This window comes from Hippocampus zosterae, chromosome 14, assembly GCF_025434085.1.
Source record: "Hippocampus zosterae strain Florida chromosome 14, ASM2543408v3, whole genome shotgun sequence".
Lineage (NCBI taxonomy): Eukaryota > Metazoa > Chordata > Actinopteri > Syngnathiformes > Syngnathidae > Hippocampus > Hippocampus zosterae.
The window spans coordinates 9843125-9870985 of record NC_067464.1 but is presented as its reverse complement, the minus strand read 5'-3'; the positions used below and the strand labels follow the sequence as shown (position 1 = coordinate 9870985).

General features: G+C 43.0%; 1 protein-coding gene and 2 long non-coding RNA genes across 3 annotated transcripts in view; 1 reads left to right on the top strand and 2 right to left on the bottom strand.

Moving 5' to 3' along the window:
- The window catches only part of LOC127614931 (uncharacterized), a 276974-nt gene that overhangs the window by 129336 nt on the left and 119777 nt on the right, over positions 1–27861 (bottom strand). The window lies entirely within an intron of this gene.
- On the bottom strand, positions 332–2217 carry LOC127614933 (uncharacterized). Its single transcript, XR_007966752.1, has 3 exons — positions 2101–2217; positions 1581–1743; positions 332–1500 (listed from the first exon to the last, which is right to left on the bottom strand). It is a non-coding gene; the product is annotated as an uncharacterized LOC127614933 (long non-coding RNA).
- prox2 (prospero homeobox 2) lies at positions 747–11366 on the top strand. The gene is made up of 4 exons (XM_052086391.1): positions 747–2273; positions 5747–5854; positions 7012–7206; positions 9476–11366. The coding sequence occupies exons 1-4, from the start codon at positions 747–749 to the stop codon at positions 9641–9643; spliced, it is 1998 nt and encodes a 665-aa protein (XP_051942351.1). The 3' UTR covers positions 9644–11366.

Below are 27861 nucleotides of genomic sequence, written 5' to 3'. Positions count from 1 at the left end.
CATATAAAAGAAGCAGAATTTAAAAAAGGGTGCATGTCAAATTGCACATTTGGCATAAACATTATCATGTAAGATACAATAAAAAATCAAAACTGCAATTTTAAAGTTCTACTCCAGTTGCGTTTTTTTAAAGAATGCACATATGGTACATGACTGTTTGTGAAATATACAGTCTGCACTTGAAATGAAAGCCAGTGAAAGCCACACAATGAAAATGAAAACCAGAAGGGATTTTTGTTTGATGATGACATAAAAACAGAGCATTCAATATCATTTCGCTTATAAATAATTTAAACACAGTGTACAATCTTGTCTTGTATGTATTTTATCCTGTGTTATTGGCACAATTTCAAAAGGAACAAACTGCCAATCAAGGTTTTGCTTCCTAATAGTCTTGCAAATAACAGTTTTGCTGATTTTGAATATGTGCAGCATTCATTTTGCCTGTCCACGCAGTATCCAAACGCTGAATTGTCGCCCCATTTTAGTGTATAAAAACATCAGTTTATGTGTGACGAAATCAGTAATTGTTTGTCAAGATTCTTAAACCTATAGAAAAAAAAGACAACCAGTCTTTCAGAGACTTTTTCATTTATGTTATTGATATTATGACATTTTTGAATAAATAAGGTTTTTCCTTTTTCACACTGAGATGAATTTATTATTATTTACTAACTGAATTGTGTTGCTTGTTCCCCATCTTTTCAGATTGTGATTTTCCAAAGCGTGCGTAGACCTTAGCAAACATGAACCTAAGTCCTTCAGACCAGAGTGTGCACAACTCCAGTGAAGGCTGTCTGGAGGATGACAAACACGGCGTCCTGCTGCCTTGCTTACGCAGAAACATCTACAATGAGCCACTTTCCTCCTACTCCAACAGCTCAATCATATCGCAACTTCTCCGAAAGAGCATGCACAGCAAAAGACCACTTGATGAAAGGCATTTCTATATGCCCAACTCGACTGCCACTGACTCTGGGCAGGAGGACCGCAGCAGCGTGTCGTCAAAGGACAGCACGGCGGAGGCATCCTCCCCCAATTGCTACATTTCCACGAGGTGCGGCACAGAGGGAGAGCCGCTCACGCCCGACCACCTTCAAGCTAAGCGAGCCCGTGTGGAAAACATCATCCGGGTGATGGCAGGCTCTCCCAACAACAGGGCGCACGGGGACAGTGAGCGGCCCGACGTCGATTCCCGAGACCCCCGGGAGTCTAGAGAGGCATACCGGGAGAATAAACGCAAGCAACGGCTACCTCAACATCAGGAGCACAGCGTTGGAGGGCCGGTGAATCGAAAAGCTCAAGGTGATCGCGATGAGACGAACGCCAAGGACGACGAGTGTCACAAACTCAAAGAGCAGCTCCGCAGCATGCAAAAGCTTATGCGTCAGCTCCAGGAAAAAGTCCTTCAAGTCTATAAGCAGGATGATGCAGATCTGGATGACAAGGCAGCTGGAACCGCTGATTGTCACACCCCGGTGGAAAGCTGCTACACGGGTCCTGAAGATGGTTTGGAGAGGAAGAGCAAGCCGAGTCCAGAGCGTGACAATAGAATAAAAGCAGTTGGTCATCTGGCTCACCAAATAGAGAGTCAGAACCTTCGGGAAATCTTGAAGCAGGAGCTGTCCAGAGCTCTGAATGACTGCGTGGACCGGGTGCTGACCAAGGTGTCCTCATCAGGACTCGATGTGCCCTCTCAACAGCGCATGTGCCCGTCTCCAGAGGTAAAGACTAACTTTAGTGCTGGCAGAAAGAACCAAGAAGAAGGTTCAATGCAGGAGCACCTGCAGGCTGAAGAGTCCCCCACCAAGCCCCACTCTTTGGAATATTACGATAACTCAGAGGCACACCAGGACCAGACAGAAGCGCTCTCACTGGTCGTTCGCAAACCAGTGACAACACCTCTGAGCTCAGTCACCTCCGCAGTGAAGCGGCCCTATCCTGTGCATCAGACGCCGTTCCATTTTAACTACAGTGCCCCTTTGCATGACAGTCAGATACTGGAGCACCTTCTCAAGTACGGGCCGCATTCTAACTTTGGAGCTCTCCACTGCATACCCCATTCGATGGACGGAACCTCTCCAGACTCGGTCGACTTACCTTGGGACACCATCGCCTTGAGATCCAAAGTGACACCCGGTCATCTCAGCCACCACCCTCGTCCCTCTGCGCTGGGGACTGTGACGGTCGACACTCTCTGCCTCCCTCACGTCAAACTGGAGTGTGGCGAGATGCAAAATATGGCTGAGCGAAACCCCTACATGTCCCTCAACATATCCTTTTGCCAAATTAGCCAGTGAGAACTTTTTACGTGCATGATGCAGCCTGTTTCCACACATGGTAGGAGAAGTGGTTAAAGAAAATGAGAAAGTAGTCTAAAGTGTTTAGACAAATCGATTGCTGAAGAGTGAGTGGAATAATTCTGCCTGAATGCATAGTGCCATAGTCGAGTTTTGCATGGGCGTAACTCTGCCTCTTTTAACTGAATACTATGATGTTGTTCTTTACACCGCAAACAAGTTGAGATCAAAGCCGTAGATCGTGACATCCGTTAATCTAATTAATAAATCTATCTATCTATCTATCTATCTATCTATCTATCTATCTATCTATCTATCTATCTATCTATCTATCTATCTATCTATCTATCTATCTATCTATCTATCTATCTATCTATCTATCTATCTATCTATCTATCTATCTATCTATCCAAGTATTCCATTAAAAAAAAAAACCTAAAACAGTTTCACATATTCCCCCAAAAAAAGAACAACTACGGTAATCGAATCTTCTCAGTCTTTATTAATTGTTCAGAATAGGGGTGGCCAATCTTTTTTGCCCAAAGATCAACTTTTCAACATCCCGCGATCGAGCCGTGAGCGTATGTGCACGCATGCACACCGTCATGCACACGCGCATACGCATGCCATGATGAGCAACAGCCATAACGGCGCTTAACGTGAACGAAACGGAAAAATAAAGTAGATAAAATAATTTGTGAGTTTGTGAAAAGCAAATCACTGCCTACCTCAGTAGAAACCGGACGCCGAGGCATTGGAGGCACCTTTTGCGGCGTGTTAAGTGCAGAAATTATCATACAAACTTGTTTTAAAATGCTTCTCCTGATTCCCATTCTTGGCGAGCAATGAATGAGACTGAGAATAACAAAGATATATCGCACTGCTCGGATCACGTGCTGCAATTGCAGATTTGCTGACTGCTAACAACTTCCGGTGATGCACATCATCCGCCACTGTAGGTTGAACGTGCCCTGATTTTTGATTTGATTCGATTTGTTTTTTAAATACTTAAATACAAGTGAAACTGATAGGATGCTTAGGGTGCAGTGCGCAAAACACAAACAATATATACAATATTAATAACTCGCACACAGACACACAGATTTTTTCCCCCCTCATTTCCTGCTACAAACTCACGATCGATTTGGGACTATCGGTCGATCGCGATTGACGTATTGGGCATGCCTGGTATGTGGAACCATAAACGAGAAATGTAAACAAGATAGGTAACACTGTCCTCTCTCGCTCATCTCCCTGGTCCGTTCCATACTCGTCACCATCGTCAAATTATGACACATTATGTTGGTTTGCAACAACTCCCCACCCCCCAAAAAAACATTGAGTGTTCTATTTTTCTTGACATTTACCGTTCAATGCCAACCATTCCCTCCATGGATGACAGGATATTTGGGCTCATTTGAATCGTTGTGCTGGAGGAGGGAGTCATATAAAACATACAAGAGTCTGGCCCGAGAGGAGTTTGGCACCTGTGAATTAAATTAAAAAAAAAACAAGCACAAAAACACAAAACCTCAAGGATAATGACAAAAAAAGGGGGGTAAAATTCAACTTTAACGTCAAGTTGAGGGTCACAATCGTCCTGCGGGCTGCAAATAGACCCCCAGGCTGTGAGTTTCAGACCCCCGATATATAGGTTCCGATTTTTGTACCCAGAGCAAGTCTATTCATTCGATAAATTGACTCAGGGATTGTCTCATGCTATTGTCGTATTCATTAATGAAATGCAATGACATGCCCCAATCACATCCGCGCAGCTCAGAATGTGTCTGTCTGTGGCTCATTTAAAACTTTCCAAATCGTTACTCCGCCTGCACCACAAGTTAGACCTGGTTCAAGGCAGTCTAAAATCGACTCTACATTTGTTTGCCAAATTTTTGTGTGGCCCATATTTTACTCCTTATATTTGCCCTTCCTGATCCAACCCTTACCATTTATCCAGGAATGGGATTGGTGCCGACGAATGTTGGGCGCAATGAACATAACCAAAAGAAAGCAACATCTACCACTACAAGCTGATTAGGAGCAATGAAAATAATAAGAAAAATACTATGTACAATAGCATTATTATGTACATATCTCAGTATTCACATGAGTTTTGTAAGATCTCTTGAAAAAATAATAAGAGGCAGGTTAGTCAAGTCAATGGTAGTCGAAAGTAACTCATTCTATTGACACAATGTTCGGTCATGTGTTATGTTTTTCTGCAACCCTCACTATAATTGAGCTTTGACGCACCGGTCAGTTTTAGAATAGGCAGCGGCAGTAACTTCAAGGAGAATTTATTTCTTTGATCCCTTTCCCCCTCCCATCGAAAATTACCGCATCTTCTTTAATCTGAGCAGAGTAATGACTTCAAGTCCGCAAAAAGACAAATAAAAAGGAATACAAGGCTTTGATAAGAATTGCCAGGAACAAAAGCCTGATTTTTCAAAGGCAGAGAAAGCATCGTGTTCTGTTTCAGGAAGCATCTTTTTTTTTTTTTTCCATACTTGAAAAGGTGCAGGATCTATTTCTCCATCATCACAGTGATGGGGGGTGCATAGAAAAGGTCACATCTGAGTGCTGGTGGAAACTACAAGTGCCTTCCAACCATAACACTTGAGCTCTTGTCTTGAGTATGTGCAATTGTGTACCTTTGTCAGAATGCACACCATTTTTATAAGATGACGGCAGCGGCTTTGACTTGCGTGAAGAGTGAAAGAAAGTCAGCACGAGACATGATGCTCCATTCACTTTCATTGCCTGGACCATGCGAGTCTGATTTAGTTTGGATTACATTTATGATACCCGACATATTTTTATGCGGATTTATTTGAGCTTTCGAGTGCAAATGGTCCTGCTTCCCTTTGAACAATAGAGACATTAATCTTTCATGCCCACGCCCTGTTTCAAAGGTAGGCTTTTCTAATTAACGTTGTGGCCTGATGAAGACATTTCGTGACCTGAGGCATGTCGGTGGACTACAGAGGAAATGCTCCATAACGTCTTCATTGCCACAGGGGAGGGAAAAAAAACAAAAACTAGAAACAGTATTCATGAAGTTGTTGTGAAAAGCCATCTAAAACACGTTTTAATCTAAAGCTTAAGTGAGTAAAAAGTAGCCAGAAGTAAAATTGAACCACCTTTTTTTTTTTCTGAAGAAAAAGAGGGTGCGACATATGCTATATTGAAATGAGCTCCTCTTTGGTTTTAACAGCCAACCATGAAGTGCTTTGCTCGCTAATTAAAAATCCCTAATCTAATTCCTAATTCTGTTTTGCCAATAAGCACATGTTAGGGTCATCATTGACTCGAGCTAGTCTTCAGCCAAATTAAATTTAACCAAGGATTGATGCAACACAATACTGTGCTCCACTATCACCTTGCACCGCGCTGCTCTGCGTGTTCCCGTTTGTCCGTGCCTCTGCCTTAACCTGATGATGAACATCCAGGAGGGTCTCACCCCGAGTCACTTGAAGAAGGCCAAACTGATGTTCTTCTACACTCGCTACCCCAGCTCCAATGTCCTGAAGACATTCTTCCCTGATGTCAAGGTAATATGCTGAATCTCACATTTAATAATCCCTCACAACGGTTTCACCTGCGTTGAAACGCCCCCGTATCAACTTCTCAGTGTGCGTTTGGGACGGAAAAGAGCCGCAGTGTGTCGGAGGAGAGAGACAATAACGCAGAGGGTTTAAACAACAAAGCCGCTGAGCTGCTAGTGTGTCCTGGGGGCAAAGGGAGCTACAGAGCCATTCTCTTGTTGAAAAAAAAGCTACTCCAGTCAGCAAATGGGGTGACAAAGGACTCTGTAGGCAAGGCATTGCTATTGAGTGTCAACAGAGTTGGTATTAGAGACCTGCTGGCCCTAAACACAACATCCCGTTGGCCTCGGTCGAGTGTCTCTAGCTGTTCTTAGTGGCCGGCATCCGTTCTTTTTGTCTTTGCATCGCTTCTTTTCACTTCATGCGTGCCGCATGACAATTTCTTCCAAATGCTTCTTCTGTCGCCGTTGGTCATCCCTCATCCTCCCTCAGTCCGGGCCCCCGCTTCCCAATCTATGTTGACCCCCGGGTCATGGGGGAGGATGCTGTGGCGGCGGCCTGCGAACGTCTCCTCCTTGCTTACAATCCGGTGGTGGGAAGTGGCACCGAACAAAAGAGCGCTTAATCCCAGTGTCTGATTCCATCCTATCAGCCCGAGTCAGCGAGAGGGAAGCTTCCTTCTGTCCTTACCGCGTGGCGTTCACACCCATCACACCAGCGGGAAGAAACGTCTTTGATGCCTGCCCAGCCCTTAGGCCTTTTTTTTTCCCTCTTTCACTCATCTTTCTGGATGACGAGATAGAACAACACGGCTAATGTCAAGACTGCGATTAGAAATACACAGGCCTGGCAGGTGTTTTCTTTTACTCTGGACATTGATGGGAAAAGATCAACGCAATTTGCGTCTCGTGTAAATAGGCTGACAGACTTATTAGCTGGAATTTTGCCCCACAGGTATTGAACGCAAATTAGGACTGTCGGTTATTACGAGAGCCTTCAATAACACACATCTGCCACGGAGTCCGTTTCATTGATTTGATTTCAAAGCGTAGAGCTTTATCATTTTAATTGAAATGAGGTATCGGATAACAATCGACCCGAAAAGTAGTCGTTTTCTTTTGTCTTCTAATATTTTGTATATATTATTTTTTGTTTGTCTCCAGTTCAATCGCTGCATCACATCTCAGCTGATCAAATGGTTTAGTAACTTCAGGGAGTTCTATTACATCCAAATGGAGAAGTTTGCCCGCCAAGCCATCGTCGACGGCATCAGTGAAGTCAAAGACATCACAGTCAGCAGAGACTCCGAGCTATTCCGTGCACTCAATATGCACTACAACAAGGCCAACGACTTCCACGTGAGTGCTCCTCGTTGCTCAATAAGTCATCTTTTATATTCCATGTTATATCGTTACCTCAGCCCGGGAGGTTACGGTTTCATCGACATGGGTTGGTCATCCCATCGGATCAGGCTTTTTTTTTTTAAGTATGTAAAACATATTTTTCTTCTATCCATAATAAATGATTGCTGATGAGCTGATCATTTGAATCTGACATGTTGGAGCAGGGAGACATTTAAGACACGCAGGACAGCTGCCCTCGAGGACCAGAGCTGCTTTAGATGTGCAAGATCATTCGCAACCTTCATTGTTGCTGAAACAGTACTAAGCCCAGGTCTAAAATCAGACTTTAAAAAAAAGAGAAGGAACAAATGTGATTGTTTTTCAAACGTTTGGCAAAAACACTGTGATTGTCTACTCGTATCCTGTGATTGGCTGGCGACTGGGGTGAACCTCTTCACTCACTTAGAATTAACTTTGAGGGGCTCCGTTTCAATGAGGACTGTAAGTGGATGGATTCCATTGTTAAAAAAAAAAAATCAATTTACATATTAATTTAGATGAACTGGAGACTATCCCTCGAGTGTGTACTTTGCAACTTGCAGGTCAGCTACCAAACATTGCCTCCTGAAAAATGATAAGTGATACATTTTATGTTCATGCCACACTTCTTTGTTAGATTTTTTCCGAGGGACCACTTCAAAGGTTGCAAGTCAAAGTGTTTAGTAAGAAAACAAGGCTAATTGAAGTAGAGACACTGTCTTTCAAATTAATTCATGGTTCATTCGCCTTTATTTTTGCATAAGCTTAACCTATCAGTTCGAAACATGGATGTATAATAAATTAGAATTTATTTCTTGTGTTTCCTAAAAAATACAGAGGATCAGGACCTTGAAAAAAGAATTGCATATTAAATTGCAATCTCAATATTGAGGCGGGGGGGGGATTGTTTATTTTCCAAAACTGTTCATCCCTGTATAGAATGGAGAGACAGCCACTTGATTAGAAGAAGAACAGCCACATCAGCATTTTTGTTCTTACCTGGCAGAGGCATGTCACAGCTCCTGCACGTGACTCACTGCTCACCTACGTCCTCCGACTGACCCTTGTGTCACACTGCACCTGTGGCTTGCCAGCCTTCGCCGCCATTATCCAAACCCCAGAGTGACGCTTTGTCACACTGTGGGAAGAGGAAGCCGCAAAATCCCACTAAAACAACTCCGGATTAGAGGACCCGTACGCCTGAGCGAGGCCGAGATTGCTACTGATGCGGAATGCTGAGAAAGACGCTGTGGATGGCGAGGCAGAAGGCCACTCAGTGGGAAAGGGATGGGACCGTTTTCTTTACCTTGGCACTAAGACATTCCTTTCCCAGGGATGCTTTGTGTCAGGAGATGAGGGCAAAGAAAAATAACTTCTGCTCACAAACTAGTGCTGACCGCCTGGCCAGTTGATGGGGAAACGAGGCGGTTTTCTCCCAGCATCTTTTGTAAATACATCTCATGTGTGTAAGTGCTGATACGATTGTAATTGAGCAATGATTCGCAATCGCAACAGCACAGTCGTATCAGTATTTCAATTTCCGTGTTTCAGTTGTAATGACTGTGCTTCTAAATGAAAGGAAATAAAAAATAATATTTAAAAAATAATAATAATTTTTGCCCAACACTTAACAGGGATTGAGCACTTGACTGAAATGTCTAATTTCCCTGATTGATCATGGGCTAAATTAACTTGCAAAATTATTTTAGAAGGTGGGAAGTACTACGGGCAGTGTTTTCAATCCAGAACATTTGTTTCCAGCAATAATCTTGCAATGAAAAGGTTGCCATTGCTTTAGATTAATTATGGTAATGATGATGATGATGATGATGATGACAGTGATGATAATGATTAGTGGCAGGAATAATAGAATTTAACAGTGACAGTCCTAGCAATCGATTTCTGGATGACTAACCACTCTCTCCTCCAGTCCTCCAAGCTTCAAATTGAGCCTTCTCGTCAGATCAAGTCAGGCTAATTCAAGCAGCGTTTGTTATGAAGAATTGCTGCACTGCATTTGTCATCGCATGATGATGAAAACAACAAAATATGTGCTCATTTTCATCAGCTAGACGAGTGATTCCAAACCGAGGTGCCTTGGCACACGAGTGTGCCGTGAGATACTCAGGAGTGCCGCAGGAAACTATTAGATTCATCAGCTCGTTAGTCAAACCTGATGGAACATTTTAGTTTCTATTTTAACCTCTACACCGTCTTTACGCAGTCTCTCACCTTTCTTTCCCAGGTTCCAGACAAATTCCTCGAGGTTGCTGAAATTACTTTGCATGAGTTTTACAAAGCCATTTCTGTGGCCAAAGACTCAGACCCATCCTGGAAAAAGGCCATCTACAAGGTCATCTGTAAACTAGACAGTGACGTCCCAGACGAGTTCAAGACATCCTCCTATTTGTAGGACAAAGCGGAAAAACATTGTGACAAAAATACTGTCGGAACTGCTGACGGGCGGAAAGTTTGACACATGAGTACTTTGATCATTTCATTGTAGTGCTTTTTACTAGTGAAGTGAAACGTAGCTGTTGGATGATGTTATTGATTATGGTAGTTTGTTAATATTCTTGTGGCATCAGACGAAACGAATTATTCATGCTTGTTGTGTATTATGCAGCTTGTGTTTACTTCTATAATTGGCCTCCGTACAATTAGACAGTTGTTCAGTTTGTAGTTGTTCCATTTGTTTACGAAAATGGAATCCATCTTTTCCATCTCCGTTAACTCGGGGTGGGGCTTTGATATCTCCTTGATCAAATATGGAAGAAGTTCATTCAATGATATTGAAGAATATTTGAGTCATTCAGCATTTATTGTATTGTATTCCAGAATCGAAGCACATTTAGGCTTCAAGATTCTTGAAAAATAAGCCTTTACTCTTCTGATATTCTGTTACATATCAACTGATCATAATGACAAAAAATAAATTCTTAAGCCCGAGTAATGGAGTTGCAATCAAGGTTGCAGGTAGCACGTTTCCAAATCTGGACAAACGTTCGCTTTCTCTCCAGAGTAGAAGCTAGCTGTGCAGCTAGCTGTTTTTGCAGAAGAATAGGACTTTTTTAAAAAAAAGAATTACTTATTATCATAAGGAAGCTTGTTGTTGATGAAACTTGGTGTTAATGAGTAAAGAAAATATACAGTAATTGTCTTATTATGATTATATGCACAACAGGGTTACATGAGCTCGAGTGAGACATTTAATCAAGGCGAACTACTGTACGTAGTTATACAAATGTAAGTTGAGGGGTTTGTTGTTTTTGAATGGGTAGCTCTACTTTACGAAACGGCAAAAGGAGAGATGGATTCCGTTTGAACGCAGATTTACCGAAAGGACGTCTACTCTGCACCGCACCGCAGTACCATCCAGAACACACTCTTCTAGGCGACTAGAACACTTCCTGTTTTCCGTTTCTTCAACCAATCATTGGCTATCAACATACAAACATGTCTGGGCAATTATTAAACAACAGAATAAAATGGAGGTACTCTTAACATGAAATAATATGATGCTCAAACAGGATATGATAATAATTAATAATATAACACAAGATTACACAAATATGAAAATTTGAAGAGAGGACATACGACCATGCTAAAAAGGTGATGGTAACAGCGTTGTGTGCACGTTGTGGCACATGTTTTATTGAAGTAAACAAGGAGCTCAACGTTCCTTTGGCGTTGTTCTTCTTTAGACCACAAAGTAATTGAGACTGAATCAACAACAGTGTCTTCGCTGGCCTCCATCACCAACAATTAAATTCCAATTCATAATTGTAAACAAGAATTCATGGATTTACCACATTTGTTCATTATGCCCATCCCTTTGCGATCAACCATTGTTTAGCTTTATCCTGATGTAGATGGTTTTATTGAGACTAGTCCCGTTTTACTTTCCATTGCTGTTTGCTGTGGGGGAAAAAACATGCACTTATGCTGTTTGTGTCATAATGTGTTAATGTGATTATGCTGTACACTAGTTGCTTAATGCTAAACGCAAGTAGAAGCAAAGCAAATGATTTATTGTGAACAAAGGTGATGCTTTTTTTATGTAAAGTACAATCATTTCCCGATATTTCAGTAAAATACATTGTAATGGATGATAATGGAATTAAAGATGCTTTAAATTATGACATAAATCCACTTGTTTATGTTTTCTTCACAGTCACCGCTCACTCAATTCAGTCAAAAAGCTTTCAGCTGGACATGTTGAAATATGAAAATACGGTGTCCAGGCCCAGAGCCCCAAAGGTGCCTCTAATCCACGTTGACCCCAACTATTCTGTTCACATTGTTCGCCGGAGTCAATTCAAGTCAACTTTCTAAGGCCTGCATTCATTGTGCGGCCGCTGCGGATGCCGACAAATGCCATTTTCTTAAAAAACAGCCACAATGCATTCTCTCCTCATGACTAATGCCCGAGGTGACCTCATAACACAGTTGTGCCACCGAAGCAGAATTCCACAAACCCACTGGTTGTTTCTTCCAGGCAGCCGGCCGCTCAAAGCACACTGGGTGCAAAAGCATGCACGCAAGTCAGGAGCATTGCAAATGTCGCAACGCATTTAGATGTCTTTAGGGCAGGGGGATCACCAATCTTTTTATAACTAAGACTTACTCCAAGGCTACTGATTACTTTGTTGGACCATGAGTTTGAGACACATCCATCCATCCAAACATTATCTGAAACGTTTATTCTCACACTCCTGAAATAAAAATTTGTCGTTGAGACCTGGATTGCTCAAAATGATTTAGGAAAATATAGGAATCGGTTTCTATCAATATCCATCACTTTATTTCTATAAATCTCTTCAGGTGTCATGCAAGTGATCAGGAAATCACTGATGGGCTATTTTTAGAACATGCCTACTTTGAAACTTGCTACAACCTGGGCCCCCCAAGGACATCTGCGTGAGGGCTTTATCTAGGGCAGTGGTTTCAAACTCATTTTTGTTGCGGGCCACATCATAGTTATGGTTTCTCTCGGAGGGCTGTTTTGACTGTGAACCTCTATAAATGTATGAGCGCCTTATATGCTCACATGTACATAGCAAATGCATCCATTTGTACTAGTTTTTTGAGATCAGAAGCCAGTAAATTATTTGTTCAGCTCTTTTGAAGATATTTTTTTGTGAATGGGAGAGTGGTAACACATTTCATCGCAATCTCAGTGTTGTATGTATGAAAGTTCAGACTTCCCTCTTCCCAGCCACTTCATTTCCAGTAGGGATCAGGGCTAAACGGGACATATCGTCCCTCCTGCATGTCCTGGGTTGTTCTCAAGACCGCCTCCCGGTGGGACATTCCCGGAACACCTCAACAGTAAGGCACCCCGGACGTCTCCTAACCAGATTCCCAAAACACCTCATTCGGCTCCTCTAAATGTAAAGGAGCAAAGGCTCTAATCTGAGCCCCTCCCAGATGACTGAGCTTCTCAACCTATTTTAAGAAATGCTATTAACCCTTTCATGCACCCTGTAACCTGATAACATGACAAGCTGTTCACTGTAGTGACCGCTGTGTCAATGTAAGGGTTAAAATGCACTGCACAAAAGTTGTGTAAGAAATTGGAGATAAATATATGTTGGAAGCCAGACAGTTCTTCAAGATTAAATACAAACTATGTACTACTGTATACTTAAAATTACAAACATTAATAGTACAATAATTTTAATAAAAATAATATAACTAATAACATGCTGTATAGAAATCTACAAGCGTCATTGCAATTTGATTGACTGTATTGCACGTTTTAAATTTTGTAAATGTTATATATGTTGGATTCAGTGATTTTCTTTTGTTGCATACCACTAAACAGGGCATACATACCACTAGTTATACTCGTACCACATTTGGAGAATCACTTCTCTTCTGTTCTAGACGCGCAGTTGAAGCCAAATTTCTTTTAACTTTGACCACAACTGGCTGATAAAAAGGATCATGATTTTGTAATGTGTTTCTGACACACGAGGCGACAAGTTACATTTATGTTATGTGAAGTGAGACAACACGACAGTAGTTGTAGTTCGTCAAATGTATGAGTGCCTCACTTTCTTTTCAGTGTGAAAAAACAAATATTTAATTGGAAAATGTGATAGGGAGCCAAGCACCAATTACATCAGAAATGATAACATTAAGGAAATTAAAACATTAGTTGGATTAGGTGATGAGAAAGACAGGAAACAATAAACAATACTAATCTTTTAATAGACATTTCTTTTCAATTAGAGCTGTCTTCTTCAGCAAATTGATTTACATCCTCAATACAATTAAAATGCCTCCGGTTAAAGCAAAGAGCTCTGCTCCAATTAATTTGTTGGGTGACATTTTCAGAACAGGACTTGGTAACCTCTGAAATAATGAAAGAAAACAAAGAAAAATACCTTTAGTTGTTTTACTGCCTCTGGCTGTCAAGGCTTCCACTTAAATGGCCTGATGCAAATATATATATATATATGTGTATTTGAAAAAGCAAAGGGTGCCAGTAATGAAGATGAAAAATGCTAGAGCTAGATTAAATTGAAAAATTGAAACAGAAAATCACACGGTAATTTGCTCAATGCGCATTTCTGAGAAACATGTGCGCCTAAAGAATCATACGCCGAAGCTATTTGGCCGAACGTGTTCACAAGAAAGATAAACACCGCCATCTAGTGAAAATTAAAGGTATTACATACACACCCCTTCCTCAATAATAGACCTCACTTATCACACTTTGAAAAGTTAAATCTGGTTCAAAGTGTAGTGGTGGAAATGATTGTCGTTGTATCTTTGCGTTTGCTCTGCCGTGTCTAAAAATATACAACAGCGGGTGGCGCTTTCTATGCAATTGAAGCGAGTGTGGCTGTGTGGATCCTCCTTAACAGGGAGGATGAAGACAGGATCAAGCGGCTCAGGAGGCTGCAGAGGAATGGAATCAGGGAATTGGGAGGTCTGAGACATTCTCCCTATTTAATCTCCACGCTCATGCTCTTATACAAGCTTTTTTTGGGGGGCGTCGTGAGTAAGCAGAGAGCAACTTGACAATGGAGGAGGCTGACTTTAAGCTGCCCTTCAGACAACCACTTCTTGGTGTAGTTTGGTGCGATCACCAGTAAATCTTTATTAATTTTAATTGGAGCCTCCATTTAAAAGAGCAATTAAAGCGGATTAATCGAGCCCATCCCGTATAATGTCTTCTGTTAATTAGTTTGTCAGCACTGTTTTAATATCGCTTAATGACTTCATATTTCAGGGATGACATTAAAAGGATGCTGAAGGAAAAGAAATGGCCTTATCACAGTGCGCTGCTTTAATAGAAGATGTCCCCAGCCAGTAGACAAGGTCAGGCCCACATGGGCCACTGGGGAGGAAGATGCTGCAGGGTGGCACCACGCTGCTACGCTCCGAGAATACACACACACACACACACACACACACACACACACACACACACACACACACACACACACACACACACACACACACACACACACACACACACGCATTGATGTACTTGTATGCCATTTAGTAAAATGTAGTTCGTCATGCTCTATTACAAGGACACCTCAAAGTGTAGGAAGCATTAAAGACAAGGGTAAAACTCTCAGGTCACAGTGTCAAAATGCTTCATTCACACAACGTACGATGCATATGACAGATTCTTTCCACATCAGCGCGAATTATATAAGTCCAGCTCTAATGCGCATATACAGTATTTGACAACAAACTCACGTGTTCATTTGCAACATCAGATTAGTGCAAAATTTAGCAGTTAGTCATTTAAAATTCATTTGTACTATTTTCAAAAGGTTACCAATATCCCACCTGTTTAAAAACTGATATCGGGTAATATAGTGCAAGCAATCATGAAAGCAGATATTTATTTAAAGGGAACGTCAAATAATATGTCTAGTCTAAAAGTGGCACTCTGATTAAAAATGTGGTTGTAGAATATGATTTAAGCAGTAAAATGCATCTATTTTTAGCCAATTTAGGGGGCAGCCATTTTGCCACATTGCGTGTATGGAAAATGACATCACATTTTCTCAGGGCTCAGGTAATGACCAATTATAGCTCACCTGTTTTCTGAACATGAGCCATAATTGGTTGTTATCGAAACCTTAGCAACTGTGATGTTATTTTAGTCGAGAACAAGTGGCAAAATGGCTTCCCCCCTGAGATGGACAAAAATTGAACTCACAGGAACTTTTTGGCAGGTTCAACTCTTTTTTTTTTTAATTTTTATCCTCCCAAGTTTATTCTAGGAAAATTAAAATGGCATTATTTTGGGTGGATGTTACTACTTGGATGTTCAATACCAACTGTATTGAATGAAGACTGATTTCGTTCTTTTTACTTTTTTATCTACCTTATTTTCTGTCAAATTATTACTGTATATGTTTTATGTTCAATAAACAAACAAACAAACAAAACTTAATTCCTATTCCACAAACACCATTTTCCCCCAGAATGTCATGTTTAGACTAGTGGGGCTGCATAGAACTTATTGTAAGGAAAGTGTAAGTGTGATGTGTGTCACAGGTGTGCTGAATGCAATCCCAGCTGACCTCGTGTACAAGACACGAGGAATTCAAATTCACACCTAAGGAGAAACTTTCTTCAATGAACCTAACATGTATGTTTTTGGAATGTGAGAAAAAAACAGGGTACCTGGAGACAAGTCATACAACCAAGGGAAGGGACATCCAAACTCCACACCGGAAGGCGGGAGAGTCGATTAGAAAAATCCATTCTCAAAACTGTCAGGTGGATGTGCAAACTTCGCATATCTATCCATTTCCTAACAACAGAAGTGAAGTCAGTGAGAGCTCAAAAACAAGCGGTAAGGGATTCCGTAAAAAGCCTCTATTTAAAATGGCTTTAATTCATAAAAGATACACGTCAAATTATTGTGCAAAGCTCATTTTCTACAAACTGTATTATGATGATGTATAATGAGAAAACCATGAAAACTTACTGTTCAAATGCATTTGGACCTAAGGTTTCACAATTATGGGAAGATAATCAACAGTACAATGGCGTTGATTAATGACAGAAGGATTGATATAATGTTGAGTTCAGCTTGGAAACAAACACAAATGTTTTGAAATGCCTGAGGTGCTCATCTCATACTTCTGTCATGTCCAAATGTGGCAATTTTGCAAAAAAAAAAAAAAAAAAAACAACGAAAGCACATCCTCTTATTGCAGCCTGGCCTGGTATGCGTCCCTGCTAATTTGAGTGTGCCCTCCCACCTCCACTCTCCTCAGCAGATTCATAAATCTCATTCCCATTATCCCGCTAATTAGCCGGGATTACAGGAGCATGTAATGCCCCTACTTCCCAATAGATTGATTGGAGGATGGTCTCTTTGTTTTGAAATCACTTCCTGATTGATGTACAGAGCCCTAGTTTGCAATTGTAATGGCCCAGATGTTAACAATCAAATGCGTTTCCGCTCCAGGAAGTAACAGTCTGTCATGGAAGAGGAGCCAGCCGAGCGTGTAACGACACATCACAGGAGTGTGGGGAAGGAGGGATGGCAGAGGAGGGGAGGGATGGAGAGATGGGAGATGACTGGCTGGGGGTGGGCAACTACAGGAGCCCTGGTACATAGAGTGCGCTACGCCCAGGTCCATGTGGACAACAGAAGTCAACTTCAGTTGTACCTTTGTGATCCAATTCTAAACTCTTCTTTTGTTTTTCCTGGATTCTGCATTTGTTTCTTGTTCTCATTTGTTTTTCTTTAATGAAAGAAGATGGATCGACACAGATGAATGGTCCCGTGGTTACATCAGACCCAGAACCAATTTCCCAAAACTTGATCAGAGCATCAGGGGCTGAATAAACGACCGGCCGGAATCGGGACAATTTCGAATCAGTAGAGGGCACTCTTGTCTTAGCAAAGCGTCTCCCTCACTTTGTTCCTCACAGCTTTCCCCCTTCCTTACCCTTCACCAATAAATCACTTTCCCCGATAGTTAATGGATATAGAAGCAGATCATGAGTGAGCTATCTCTGCGGCGATAATTTAAGTGAAGATCCCCAAGCTGATTGCTGTGAAAGGTTATTTATTTCAACAATAATGCGGGACACAAAGGGGGAATCTGGGCGAGATTACCTGCAGGTGCACGTTAGAGTGCTCATCTCCAATGGAGCAGCGTGTAAATTGGGTTCACTTTCCCCAATGAAAATACAGACTGCAGTTTATTTCAACTTTATGCACATGGAAGGCTGTGCTTCCCGCTCAAGGGTGGCTGGGGACTCAGAGATGGCTCGGTATATGAGGGGAGGGTGGGCTTAGACCTTGAAAAATGTCTCTTTTGTCCCCGAGTTTCCTGAAGGCTGAACTTTTGAGATTTGGTTGTCCACGCGGCAGTTTCCACTCCGCTCTAATTAAATGGACAATAAGGAAATTGTCTCCTCTGTGCCGGACAATATCAGAAAAGGCCCGAAAGCGTGCCCTTGATAAACCGTCTATGTTGCACGTGTATATGCACACACCGTTGATGGGCACTATTGATTGGCTGTGTTGGTGGAGCACCTTGGGCCAAAGAAGCCAGCTTGGTACAGACTCTCTGCTTCTCCTCTCATGCAGAAAAATGCATGATTAAGGCCTAACTGACATGCCTAAAACGTCCTGGGGAGAGCGAGAGAGAGAGAAGAGGAAATGGCTCCATATGCTGCCCCATGTGGTCGCAACAACCCAAATGAAAAGTGCGGCAGCAGTGGATGTCTGGTGTGGCGTGCGTGCCGTCCAATAACCTCGAATCACAGTGGTCTGCCAACAACTGTAAACGTGGCGCCGCAGGGCCGAACACAACCTAAAAAAGCCTCGGTGAGCGGTTCCCGGCGCATTTGAGTATACGATGTATACTTTAACATGTCTGTCATGCGGCAGGCTTTCAACGATACGCTGTCAGACAAGATATGCATCTGACGTGGATCCAATGCAGTGTGAGATGTAAGCATTGAGTAAAAGGGTATAGGAGCCCTTGAGCTGCATGATAAGCACTGTCACATCGACATAACATATGTAGCTATGCTATGGAGCTTTGCCCAATGCTCCAATGGGTTTTGGTTGACTCTACCTGGTGGGATGTGACAGGAGGAGCTCAGGGGCGGTTCTGGATCAATTTCACCGAGGGGGCCAGGCTGGGGCCAGAGGTTTTGATGGGGGGGCACATTCAACCCAGGGCTAAAAAGACAGATTCGAAATCTTATTTGACTTTTTATTTCTTCAAACTTTGAAATTGTAGTCATAACATTACAGTGATGAGAAAAAAACTGTATTAGGAGGGCTAAAATGTCTGCAAACGTAACAATACGCTGTGTCCATCTGTTGAGAATATTCAAGCCAGGGGATGATATGGTACCAGCCTGCCAGGGACAAAAATTGCAAATACACTGAAGCTAGATGTTTTACATGCATATAATTATCCAAATTTTAAAAGGCAATGTCTTATATATTGATCCTGTTAAATAAAAATTAAAATAAAAAGGGAGACTAAAAAAGTTACACACGCACACGCACACACACGCACGCACACACACGCACACACACACACGCATGCACACACACGCACGCACGCACGCACACACGCACACACACACACACGCACGCACACACTCACACACACACACACACAAACACACACGCACACGCACGTCTGGTTAATTTCCTTCTCTGCGGACCGCTTCTCATTTTCCCGCTCATTTTTAAGTGGTGCAGCGCACTAAAGGGTCCGACGAGAATGTTAAATCACGCACACTGCGGTTCCACCTTTCGCGTCGGCGACTCGGCGCGATTGCGTAATCTACGCTCGGAGGGGGGCCACAGGGGGGGCCAGAGTCAGTGCTGCAGGGGCACTGGCTCCCGTTGCCCCAGCCACCCCCCCACCCCCCAGAACCGCCACTGGAGGAGCTGGAACATATCTGGGACTTTTAAGTTTTGTCTCTCCGAGGGATTTTCTATCGCCCACTTTGGGCCTTGCAAAATTGAACTTATATATAAGTACAGATGCTTAAAAAAAGTGATTCGATTCATTTTCTTAAGTAATAGTATATGTTTGCAGACTCTGAAATGTGCACAAGTAAAAAAACAAGCATGTATTTTACTGTCATTATATGCAATACACTTTGGGGGCCTTGGCACAATAAAAAAAATAGTTGCACACAAAATCATCTTTTGTTGCATAGCAGCACTGGAAAGGAAAAAAAAACCATCATCGGACAGCTTTGCTGAATTCTGACAGGATAATGAGCACTAAACTAACAACCCGTCCTACGTGAGCACATTATGTTTTAACAACTTTGCATTTGCTAATTAGCTAATGATGACAACTTACAAAATATACTTTATGTTGGTGTTTTTTTCCAGATAAGATGGCAAATCTTTGAAAGCCAAAGGCAGTTGGTTCTTTGGCTGGCACATTACAGAACACATTTGCAACAAATCATTCTCGGAGCCATCATGATCAACTGTTCTCTTAAATCAGGCCATGGGTGGCGAATATCTTGCTTCTCTGAATCTGCTGTTGCAAAGATCTTAATCAGGAAATGATCATCTCAACTGCAGTTGACTTTACCTCACTCTATTTTTTTATTTATCTTTTTACATTGTGTCTTCTTCAGGCGATAAGGCCAAAAATAGTAACCTGTCTGTTTTTGACAAATTAAGCCAAATTTTGATTTACAAATAAACAGAGTATTTGCGCTTCATTACGACTGCCATCACCCCTCAAGGCGATAGAAGCCAATCAGGCTCCTAAATGCAGCCCTCTGCCCAGATGGGTGGATGAAATCGCAGACCCAAATCCCAAGTGACCACATGGGGACATTTGGGTGGCCTGTCCTACGGGGGGGCGCATGGGACAAGAGGAAACTGGCAGCTGCAGCACTCCCTCCTGGCACAAGACAGGACACCCGAGGGTGGACCTGCTGTGCTCGACTTGTGCCACGGTGGAGTGTGACAAATGGCGACATGCTTCTGTTGCCCTGCTTTGTTTGAGCAGAAGACCCGATCGAGGGACAACAAGCATCGCTTAGACCGACATGAGAGCTTGAGAGTTGGTGAAGAAAAAGGAACAAAGAGAGGGCGGAGGGTGTGTATGTGTGTGTGTCTGTGTGTGTGTGTGTGTGTGTGTGTGTGTGTGTATGTGGGGGGGGGGGATTGTAAAGCTCAGACAGTCAGACAAATGAAAATAAAGTGACATCATTTGAGCACATAAACAGATGCAATTTTCCACCACAATGGGACAGTGGAGATGAGCCGTCGTTTTATTTACATATGGATGAGTCATGTGCCTCCTCATTATAATGTGCGCTTTAAGTCATTCACGGGAGGATCATATTTCATCGAGGAATAAGGGGAGTTCGAAAGCATTTGGAAGAAATAAAACAAGAAAGACCCCAGACTCCTCCTAGAGTTCAAGCAGCCTTTATTAAAAGTGTGCTATATGATTGATAACCTGTCAGTCATCGGCATAATCGCGGACCAATCCCGTTTGTGGGAGCCAGCTCTGCTTCCCGCCCTCATCCTTTATGCCCCTATCATCCCCGACACATCCACTTGCTATTGAAAACTTTGTAATTGAATGCATTCTTTGTCATGACTGTAATAAATCATATTAATTTAAACTAATTAAGAGATGTTGGAAGTTATGACAAATTAGATGAATTAAATTAGGGTTTTTTTTCCCCATTTAGTCCAGTAAGAAAAGGGACACTTGGACCAGAACTATTATGAAACATCCGGATTTCGGTTCAAATTGAATGTCTCATTTTATTAATGATGAAATTCATAAAAGTCCTTCAGGGCAAAATTAACTCAGATTGGGTTCGGTTCCGAAGACTGGAAAATTGATTAAAATTCCTTGATGTTCCTGGCGTAAGAGGCCCAGGCCTTGTTAACCCCGGTCCTACTGTGTGTACACACAAGGGCCCTCTGAGATAACCACAACGAGGAGTGTCGGATTTTAAAGGATGGCAAATAATTGTTAATACCCCCGGAGGTAACTGCCTCATTAAGGGGAAGCTTTTATATTTGTCCAGCCTCTTTACTTATACAATCAAAGTAGCTCCTATCTTCTTGTGCGCCGACATTGTAAAACAATAAGCATGTGAGATTCATGTTTATGATTTGACTGGACAAGTAAGTGGACAGTTTGCCACTTTTGCACAAATGGTGTGAGATTCATATTTAAAATGCGGGCTCCAATTTAGGCTTGAACGTTCCTGTGTTTCCATGTTCTCCCATTGCTTGCGTGGGTTCCTCCCACATTTCAAAAACATGTGTGTTAGGTATGGTCTATAGGTGAGAAAGTGAATGGTTCCCATGACTTATTGTCCGAATAGTTGATGGTGCTCGATAATGTAACTTTTATATAAAAAAAAAACAACAAAAAACACTTGCCTTCAATTTGGGTCCAATCCAAGCAATCCTTGTCATGTTGCTTGGCCCTTTCCCAGTGATTGACACCCAGGTCAAGTTCTGCCACTCCAGGTGCAGGAGGGGTCTGACACTTGTGTTCCATTGGCTCCGCGTGCCCCTTTAGCTCTGCATATTCACCAGCCTGTCTCCCACTCTGCGGGCCGATTCATAATTAACAGCTGTTAGCTTGTCAAGAGTGGCCCTGGCCATGGGGTGCGCCCACGCACACGCGTGCACCCACACACATACAGATATATTTATATTCACTGCAAAGACCCTCTTGCCATGGGTGGATTTCAAAGGCCACGAACCTTCCTCTTTGCCTGAATGACGGACACTCACCTGAAAGCTGAAACGCATCCTCACCGGAGCCGTTCTCAGCATCCCGCCGCGGTCTCCCTCTTTCTCTCATGGTGTCTCACCCCCTGCTCTGTGCCTTCTGCCTACATGTCAGGAACTTTTGCGTGAAGAGAGGAGCGCATACGCAAATGTGGCGCAAGTACGGCTGGCCTTTTGCTGTGTGTGTTTGTCATGCCTGTTTAGCTGAAGTCGAAATGTAAATATAGAGCATGGGAGATCTTGGCTGCGATAGACTGCTTGAAATTCCAATAAACAAGTACCTGTCCACTTGTAATAAATGATACCCATAAAAAGGGTGATTCCCTGTGCAGATAAAGATGAAAAGTAATTGTTTGTGCTCACACAAAATTAATCAGATCAAAACAGGGGCAATCATTTTAAAGAGACACCAGACCCATAAAAAAAGGCAGAGCTGTGATAAAGTAATGGCTATCAGGCATGCAGTCTGGAGGTTAGTATTACAATATTATTGAGGACCAGTATTCATGTGGCTGGAGATAGCATTATTGCATATATTCATATATTTATGTTGCATACAAGCAGATTCACAAAGGCAGTCAAGGTACAAGGTCATAAGCAGAGAAGAGTTTTGCTGATGTTCAAGCTCCATTCACAGCACAGGCACTTTTGATGATTGTTTAATGTTCTTCGATTGGCCAAAATTTGGAATTCTCTGACTGACAACCGGAGAACCTTGAAAGAAATCTTGTAGTGTAACACTGAATTGCGGATTTTTGATTCAGATGTGTATTATAAATGGAATTTCAGTCATAAACACACTCAGCAAATAAGTGTCTACACCGAAAAGAACGTTTTTAAGGCGACTATACAGCGACTTAAGGGTCGCGGGGCGTGCTGGAGCCTATCCCAGCTGTCTTCGGGCAGTAGGCGGGGGACACCCTGAACCGGTTGCCAGCGAAATCGCATGGCACACAGAGACAAACAACCATCCGCGCTCACACTCACACCTAGGGACAATTTTGAGTGTTCGATCAGTGTGTCATGCATGTTTTTGAATGTGGGAGGAAAACAGAGTACCAAGAGAAAAGCCACGCAGGCACGGGGAGAACATGCAAACTCCACACAGTAAGGCCAGAGATAGAATCGAACCCAGTACCTCTGCACTGTGAGTTTGACACGCAAATCACTGGACCATCTTTGATAAAATGGAATGGAATTTTGTTTTGATAAAACAAAATGGAGTACTTCAATTTTTTTCAGTTTTTTGTGATTAATTGCAACTCCCTAAATGAATCATGAGTTGTCAAGGACAACTATGCTATAGTATACCTGATGGCATTCCTCTATCACTATATGGTCATGTTCGGCTCTTATTTGCTTTGCGCTGCATGCGACTGAAAGTAAACCAGCGGCAGTGCCAAGCTGGGGTGTTCCCAATTGCCCAAATGCCACAGTGACCAACACGCAGCACGTGTGCCGCTCGCTGTGAAGAACTAGATATGACTGAACACCTGGAAAGAGAAGAGGCAGCACAAACACGCTTATTTTCACAGCTTTGATATACTAAACATACAAATGCCCCCCCCAGCATTAAAAAGGGGGCCAATTTGGGCCGCTCGTTGTTTAGCCGTTCACATGCCGAGGACATAGAGTAGCTCTTTTGGGCTCATGTGCACTGGCTGTGGTCCTATGCAATGTGTTTACCAGAGCAGTGGAGAGCGAGAGCACGCTGCACACAAACAACAATGCGGCACAGTTTTGGAGACCGTCCATACTCTATTTGTAGTGAGGGAAGCGGCTTTTTCTAAAACTTCGTTTGACCCAATGAGACGTTTGCATCTAAATCCACCTGACGTTTGCAGGCCATTTCATTCAAAAACTTCTCAGATGAAGGCTTCAGCACTGACTCAAACAACCGAGTCAAGTGACAACGACCTGTTTTACAATTTGAGCGCCTTCCTTGAGCACAATGATGGTGTCAACTAGAAGAGATCAACAAGTCTTCCATTTAGCAGCTGTCCTAATTGAGAGGGTGATGAGGCCAAGACTCCTCTGGAGGGTATTGTGTGCTTTGGCAAGTGTCTCATCATGTTACTTTTGAAACTGCACGCCAAGTAGCCCACGGCGGCTCTTGTACGCAAACTCTCAGCGGCTACCCAATTCCCTACACTCTTTTTTTGTCTCTTTCCTCCTCTCTGGCTGCTTGTAATGGAGTTAATTGTACATTAAAAGCTATTCTCTAAATCATTTCCTCTCTGTCCATACAAGATTGATCATAGAGGCAATCCTTTCTACTGCTGTAATTTTCATATTTAATGAGCGTGACTCCAAAACTATTACACTAATTAGTCAAATCTCACATATCGGTAATGATGCTCGCAGTAATTAATATTGTATTTAATTAAAAAATGACCCATTTCAGTGGCTTGGATGCCTGCGGGTATAGAAGGGGATGTCGGAGAGGATGTGTGTGTGTGTGTGGTGGTGGGGGGGGGGGGGGGTGGGTATGAATTGTATGCTGGGATGGATAGAGAGCTAGAAGACATGGGGGGTGTAGGTGGTGTGGGCCGGGACAGGTGTAGGTGCTCCTCCTTCCTCTTATTGTGGCTTTGCAGGTTCTTGCAGCATATGTCTGTGTGGTTCGTGTGTGCTCGAAACCCCCTCTTTCCTGATATGCCGGCAGCCGGGCTGTGTGATTTATGGGGGGTCGGGGGGGGGGGGGGGGCGTTCCACTGTGCATACACTGGAAAATCTCCAGTTTACACAAGAATTGCCTGAAAAATGAGATCTGTGACTACATTCTTTTCATTAGCGGCTTACGCTAGCGTGGAGCCAAGCAGCCTCTGAGCTCCTAATGATGCGCAGTGCCGGCCCGCAGCCTCCCAGCTGTTTGCACACTCTCATTACCTGCAATATTCGAGTCAAAAATACTCGTATTCAATTTACACAACAATTAAAAAAGAAAACAGTCGCCTAAACTCATGCTCCTCGAGGCAACCTGATGTTCAAGCACAGACACTTTCTAATGAAAATGAGATATCAAAAGCCTGTCAAATCAACATTTTCTTACAATAAAACACAAGGCTCAACATCAACTGAACCAAATATTTAAAAGCTAATGTAGTCAAATAGTGGGGCGGGCCACCCTGCGGTGTGATGCAAGGTGAGATGTGTATGACACTAGAGAAGATACTTTTTTGGGGGGGGACAGTACTAGAATATAGTGTAATTGCACACCCAACACAGTAGGTGGCAGGCAAATAGATGCACTTCAAATCCTTGTTCATAGAGACTATAAAAACAATCGCAATAAAGTTATTCTCTGTTGTATGTTGATCAACAAAGTATCTTTCTTTTATTCTTTAATGTTAATAAGGAAGCAATGCTATGCAGAGGTGTACAATTTAACATACATATTATGCTATTTTGAGTAGTGCCAGAGAGGAGAGGGGGCGTGATTTTTTTTTTTCGGTGGTGGTGGGGGCGGGCGGGCGCAGGAAGGTCACCATCATGTAGAGAAGAAGTGTCATGCTTTAACTTTGTGTATATATTATGTCAAGGTTGTCACTGCCCAGTAAAGGCATTATTTTGGTAAGCAGGTGCCTGGCACATGGCATAAAAACAGACGTATCTTCATTTTAGTACCGGGACAAGTCTATTCTCACGCGATCCACCTCCCTGTGCATTCCAGCGCATGAAGGTGAAGCAGCCTGAACGCCCAATTAATAAATTGGAAGATGGATTAATCGGGCCGATTCGTAGCATTTTACTGATATACAGTAGCGACATCTGTGTCTGCTTAGCTATGATGCCGTCATGCAATGGCAATGGCACACTGAAAAAGATGTGGTGCGTGTAATTTAATCAGTTTTATTTTATCAAGTAGTTGTATGAAATAAAATCATCTGGAGCCAGATACATTTTTTTTAAAGTAGACTATACATTTACTTGAAAAAATATAGATCTAAATCCCAACGATTCTCTTGTGAGCAGCCATTTGACAACATACAAGTGCGTAAATTCAACCCAACATTGTTTTCAGTGCATATTACACAGTTACAGTAAATCCTTTCTTGATCAGATACTAGAAATACCTGGGGGTAGCTTAGTAGGAGCTTATTTTGCCTTTGCAAAAACATAGACCTTTTTGGAGTCCAATCGGCACCATGCGGAGGGAGCCGAATGCAGCAGGTGCGAGCATGTGACACTGCACGTGCGTGCGATGAACAAAATTCTTGTTGACAAATTGTGCTGTACCATTGAAATCATAGCACTTGATCGTCCAATATGATTGGATGAAATCATGCCCTGTGCCCTGCCTATGCTGTGAGGGGAGGGTCCTGCTATGAAATAGTGATGCACTGTGTCAACCCAAGTCCTCCTTTCTTTGTCTATGTTTTGCCCTCCTGAACTATTTTTGAAGTTAGTTTCATCGCATATTCTATAAAGAATATTGAGTCTCTCTTGCTTCATAAAAACAAGCCAGGACCTGCCCCCTCCCACACAATACACATACATATGTACACACAAACACATCACATCTCATCCCCACCTCTCCAGCCATCAGTAACAAACAATGATGCTTTTCATCCCAGGCAGCAGTTCAGTTCTCTTATCTAAATAAGATTTAGCCTTCATTTAAAGGGGGCCTCCATCAGTTGGCAGCGATGGCAGAGGAATAGTCAGCAGGATAGAGGACCTAGGGCACCTCATTTTATCTTTATTTATGTCTCTCTGCCTCGCTCTTTTACCAGCAGCAGGACTGCTTGTGCACATGCTGCTGCCGCGACGCACTCAACAATGTAATTGGGGTGATGAAAAATTATCGTGATTGGGGGCATTGCTCCTCTCTCCCCCTCACCGCCCTGTGGTCCCAGGGTCTGGTCCCGCTCCTCCCTACACCTTCTCCCCCGTGCCTCCCCTAACCAGTAATAACATCTCCGGGCCCATCTGTCACCATCTAATGTGACAAAGTTTTTATCGCATGTATTAAGGCGGCCAGATTAAAAAGTAAATACAGCAATCTCACCAGGCCGGTGCGCTGGCAGGTTATGGCGCATTTCACGGTGGCCTGAGCACCTCATCAGTGTTCCGCCGCCTGTGCCCCTGGCAGGGAAACAAACAGGCCCCCAGGGAGCAGAGCCGGAGGGAGTGGAGGCAGAGGGGCCCGTGGCGGGCTCAGGAGTGGGCTGCAGGGGGGGGGGGGGGAGTAGGGGATGGGATGTGCTCGGCAGCCAAGGGGTGGGGGTGGGGGGGGGGGTCAGGGTTAAGGAGATGTTAACGGATACCATTAATGTTATATGTCTTCTTCCCCGAGAGGCAGACGACAGCCGAGATTGGCCCTTTGTTCCCTCCACATTTTCTCTCCTAGATCTTCCATGGGCAAAAAAAGTAGAAACTCTATTGTATGCTCAGGTAGAAACTCTCTCACGCTTTCTGGCTGCGTGACCAAGCTTCAAGTCGCCCCTTGCTTTTCTGCATCACTTTACACCCATGGTCAATGGCTCGATTCTAAAGTGGGCGTCCATCTGTCCCGTCCATCCCCGCTCGCCACTCAGAAGAAACGCACAGTGACTCTCAGCACCCAGGCTGGCAGATGGGGGACTGAATGCTGTGTGCCTGTCAGATTAGCTGCTGTAATGGCTCATTTGGGCTCCTATGAGGAGATATTAGCACATGTGTTCCATACGTCTGTGTTGAGCTCCATTAAGCCACCGCGAGAATTCTTCATGAGTACAGAACACAACTCTGGAATCATGTGGGCACAACACACTCAGGAGTACACTGGCCCCTTGGAACTTGTTTTCTCCGTTTCCCACAGGAGGCTGTTCAGTGGTCACTTCGTTCGGATTTCCAATTAATTTGACCCATTGCAAGAACAGTTATTG